Source organism: Protobothrops mucrosquamatus, unplaced genomic scaffold, assembly GCF_001527695.2.
Source record: "Protobothrops mucrosquamatus isolate PMUCROS unplaced genomic scaffold, P.Mucros_1.0 scaffold95, whole genome shotgun sequence".
Lineage (NCBI taxonomy): Eukaryota > Metazoa > Chordata > Lepidosauria > Squamata > Viperidae > Protobothrops > Protobothrops mucrosquamatus.
The window spans coordinates 171231-176459 of NW_015386470.1; the positions used below are offsets into that span (position 1 = coordinate 171231).

General features: G+C 40.1%; 1 protein-coding gene across 1 annotated transcript in view; it reads left to right on the forward strand.

Moving 5' to 3' along the window:
* Positions 1-5229, forward strand: part of AGBL4 (ATP/GTP binding protein like 4) — a 196927-nt gene that overhangs the window by 4071 nt on the left and 187627 nt on the right. Inside the window, exon 2 of the mRNA XM_015812538.1 lies at positions 3799-3895. Coding sequence (XP_015668024.1) covers positions 3799-3895 — 97 coding nt within the window. The remainder of the gene's footprint in view (positions 1-3798; positions 3896-5229) is intronic.

Consider the following 5229-nt stretch of genomic DNA (forward strand, 5'->3'; position numbering starts at 1 on the left):
TCGTTTGTTGATAGCCCAAAGCTGGAAGAGTCCAATTCTGCCTACAATGGAAGACTGGAGATTGAAAGTGTCGAATCTTGCTGAAATGGCAAAGATTTCGGCTTACTTGAAGAATCATTCGAATGAACAATTTTTATTAATATGGAGAAGATGGATTGTTTATATTCAAAAGAAGCATAGATTGGTAGAATATAATTTAAGTTATTAGACTTTTTTCTACTTTGCTTATTTTTTTTTCTTTTTTTCATTATTTTTTTTTTTATAGATTAAGATACCTTGTGGAGTTAGAGATATTAGTATTTGTTTACTTATATATGAATATTATCCTGGGACTAGATTTGGGAAGTCCGGGGGGGGGGGATTTCATTAGTATTACTGTTTACTTGTATGACTGTTTGTTTTATGATGAAAATAATAAAAAAAATTTCTGGGAAAAAAAAGAAAGAAAGAAATGGTAGAAAGTAGCCTAACTTTTCCATCAGTTCAGCAACAAATAGAAGTCACCACAGAGATTCAAAACAAATGCCTGTTCTAAGACAAATGATATGGCACATAATGAATGCAGAATTAGTATAATATGGTTATGCATATAGTAATATTGTTGTTGTTTATATGACTGTGTACAAAATTCCAGTATTATCTTTCGGTTACCATACTGTATGATGTTTGCAATAGTGGCGAATATCTGTAGCTTGGATGTAGGATGAGGGTGAAGGTTCATTCTCTGAGCTTGTGGGTTGGTTTCCGAACATTTCCCCCCCCCCAAAAAAAACCCCAGCAGCCACGCTACCACCTGCCACGCTTGTGAAGCCTGGCAATCCACAAGCAATTCCATCAACAGACACATTGATCTGCAACCAGCCTACGAAACCCTCAGAATCCACATTAATCACCCAGCTAACCAGAGATAGCACCAAACCTCAACCAACCCACACAAGCCCCACTCCCCCCCAGAAGTTCACCTCCCAATGACTGTGGCCTGAGGTAATCTTCCCCTCCCAATGACCCTGACCTTTAGTAACTTCCCCATCACAAGACCCATCACAAGCCTCTGTCTGATGACTCATCACAAGACTCTCACTTGACACACCCACACCTGAAGCCCTTATAAATAGAAGAGCACTGGCACAGACATTCCCTAAAAGCCGCTGAAGATGTTACCTACCCTGGTAACGAAATGTTCAGAAACCAACCCACAAGCTTGGAAAACGAAACTTCACCCTCACTGTATGATGTCCTAGCTCCCCAAAATAAATTCAACGGTTCTTCCTGTACTTCCTGTTTCCAACTTTTAAAGAAAGATCATAACTCAAGTTTTTTTCTGGCAGTTGGACAACCTGATCTTCTCAGGGCAATGTTAGACAGAGTAGTTTGAGTACCAATTGGTTATTGATGTGCTATGTTTCTTATTAGCGAAGTGAATGGTGATGGTGCATAATTTTCCCTTTCCTCCTTCCTTCTCCCCCCAATCCTTTCATGGTTTAAAAATAATCTTGCACAGTCCAGCATCCACCTATCACATTTCTTATCTTTCTTTCTAGTTATTGTCCCCAAAATAGGAAGGATTTGTTATCTAACTCTCAAGTAAATAAAGAAAATGAATTCTTCCCCAATGTACCTGCAACAGTAAACACAAGACTAAATATCGTATCTTTTATTTTTCTCCTGAATGCCATTTCTTGATAACAGTATTTTTGTTGTTTTTTACCTTGTTGTCCCAGAAAGCTCTGGATTTGTTGATCCTGGCATGTGGGCCAATTAGTTATTAAATTAAATCAATTAAAACTTACTGAATAGCTTTATGCTAACAGAAAAAAAGGGCACTTGAAATTAAAGTTTTCAAAGCAGGTGCAGGGATTTGTTCAAAGGCCCTGAGTTTTAAAGGGTTACAATCAGGACAATCAAAAAATCACAACCTCGTGGATAAACACAGTTTCGTTGACTAACAGAGTTAGAACACACCCAAAAGCTGGAAACTGCTAGTCAGAAGGTGAACACAAAAGGTGTGTGCTGTTGTTGTTAGGGAAATATGATCCATTAAGGCAGTGATGGCGAACCTTTTAGAGATTGAGTGCCCAAAAAAACGCCCCCACCCCCACCCTAGCCCCCGCTCTGCCCCCGGCAGCTCTGCCCCCGCTCCGCCCCTGGTCCCACCCACTCCGCCCTGCCTGCCCTGTCCCCGCTCTGCCCCCACCAACCCGCAGGGCCACTCATCGCCTCCACGGCCAGCCGCAGATTGCCCAGGCGACCCAGCAGGACCATGGCGGCCATGCCCTCTACCCGCACCCTGCAGCATCAATTGCGCGTGATGGGGCGCGAGGGTGTTGTCCCCGCTGCCCAGCTGCCATGTCCTTGGCTGCACTGTTCCGCGCAGGCCATGCCCTGGTGCAACTCTCCTCCGGGGGGCTGTTGGGGAGGAGGGGGCCACGGGGGGAGGTGGGGCTGGGTGACAGTGTACGTGTCCACAGAGAGGGCTCTGAATGCCGTCTCTGGCACACATGCCATAGGCTCGCCACCACTGCATTACGGTTTCTTATCTATTAGCACAGCTGACTCCTGGCTCCTTCTGTCCTTCAGGGAAGGTTACTGCCTTTCCTCTGCTTGTGTCTGGCTGATCTTCAGAGGAAAGGAATTTCTGTTTTTCTAGCCACCAACTAATGAAGGTCAATCTGGGGCCATAAGCAATGTTCTTTTATTGCAATTATGCACCCTCCATTCAATCAGCCCTTCTCTTCATTTAAAGGTAACATACAATATTAAAACAACTAGTGAAGATATGTTTGTTTCTTTTATACAAGAAGGATTGATTGTGATGAAAACTTTTAAAAATTAAAATTTATTTAAATACTTAAAGTTTGAAAACTGGGGAAAGGATTCAAAAATTATTACAATGAGCTAATCAGAATTTGTACCGGAGACAAATTCCTTGTGTGTCTAACCACACTTGGCTAAATAAAGTATTCTATTAATTCTGTTAATTAAATCCAAATCACTTCTTAAAGCAGCTAAACCTCTTGGTAATTGTTGGTATATGTTTGATATATGGTATATGTTTGTGTACATGTACTAGTGTATGCAGCCGATGACTGTTTTTCAAAAATACCCTATTGTGTGTTCCCCAGTATTAGAGATTTGTTGGAACTAAGGACTGAATTTTTATTTCCATAGATCCAATGACATATTAGTTTTTTGAAAAGTTAAAAAAAGCCCAAATGTCACAGAACTTGATTTTTTTTCTTTCTCCCTTCTCACAATTTTTCCCCAACTTTAATAAGCCTCTTTTGTAAATCCAATATAGGAAAAATTATCAAATCACTATTTTAGTTGGTTGGGGAATTCTGGGAGTTGAAGCCCTTAAAGTTGCCAAGTCTGGACACCCGTGGCCTAAACCAGTAATGGATAATGTCTTATTATGGGCCATTTATTTCCCATAAAGCTTCTTATCTAGCTTGCCAGAGACATTTCCCCCCTGAAATTCTATATCTTGGTTCTATGGATCAACAGTTTTCTAAAGTCCTTGAATTTCTCTAGGAAGAAAAGCTTTGTCTTAGTCAAGAAAAACTATCTTAGTCGAGAGGTTTTGCCCCCAAAGAACAGTTGCTGAAGTCTTGCTTATCCTTCAACTTTCTCATTGGAAAAAACAAGAAACAAGGCAACAAAACAAAGGCATTCAGGAACTGCCCCACCCCTCAACTTCCACAGATCTTTTATTTAAGGTCAGATAAATATAGGAAAAGGAATGTCAATTTCATGATTTAATTTTTAAAAAACAAAAACAAAACAAAACTCTTTCTTTTTTTAACAGCAAATCTTCGTCCCGGAGCAGAACAGAAAGTGGTGTTTATTACAGGCCGTGTCCATCCAGGGGAAACACCATCATCTCTTGTATGCCAAGGTGAATAGTTTTATATGTAAGAATTTGAATGAAATTCAAGAACAGAAGCTTCTTATCTCTGTGTGGAACCTGTCTCTAGCCATTACACTTATTAGCCTCTGCTACTTAAAACTGCATGCTTGATAGTTTTCGTTTAAATTTTAAATGGGGTTGATTTGGAACTACACATCTTTCTGCCACCTTATGGCCATCAGGATTAGCCCTAGAAAAATTCCAGTCTGAAATTTTGGAGGTTCTGCTTCCAGTCAACGTGCATGACTGTAATCTAGATAAATCTATGGTTGACATCAATATAAGAGACTTTCTAGTTAGGGAGTCCAAATGTTGCCATAAAACAAACCTTATTCAGCATGTGGAAGGAAACTGGATTTAAACTGAGTTTAAGAACATATCACTGAATAAGTATTTTTGATAAAATACTCCTTCAGTAATGAGTTTTCTGACAAAACAAACCCTGCAGCTGATAAGACTGTGCTACAGTTGGAATGCATTCCTATATAAGATTATATGAAACGGCTCATACCTTACACAGCCATTATAAGAATTGCTAGTTGGGATACTTGAATAAATCTTCCATTTAGAAGTTGGTTTCTCTCTTAAGTATCATAGAAGGGAAATATAGATAATTATGTTTACCCTGATGTGGGAATTATTGTGGAATGGCAGGACAAAGTTATGCTGAATGGGGAGGAAAATAATAAAGCATTGGAGAAATGGCTGAGAGTAGTCATTGTAAGCTTGCAAACATTAAATTCTTACAAGACAAAGATGAGCATGGACAAGTGTATTAGAAACTTGCTTGTCAGCAGCAATATTGCATGCTTGACTTGTTTGTGAAAGGAAGGACTGGAAAATGGTGGATTTCCATCTACAATGAACCATTGGACTTACTGTCTCTTGAGTATTTGCTTTTTGTGTGTCATTAGTATTCTAAAGACTGATGAAGAATTAGAGTAAATCCACACCTTTCTCATGAAATAATAATAATAATAATAATAATAATAAATTTAATTTATATGCCGCCCTTCTCCCAACGGGACTCAGGGCGGCGCACAACATATTTAAAACAAAACATAAATACATTCCCCCCCGATAAAACCGAATTAAATCAAATTTTAAAGTTGTGTCTCTGTCGAATTGTTAAAAAATAAACCCCAAATAAAATCCTCCCTAGGTCAGGTCCGCTTGCTGGAAGAGCCATGTCTTGAGGGCGCGACGGAAAGCAAGAAGATCCGGAATCATCCGGATCTCGGGGGGTAGTTCGTTCCAGAGGGTAGGGGCACCCACAGAGAAGGCCCTCCCCCTGGGGGTCGCCAGCCGACATTGCTTGGCCG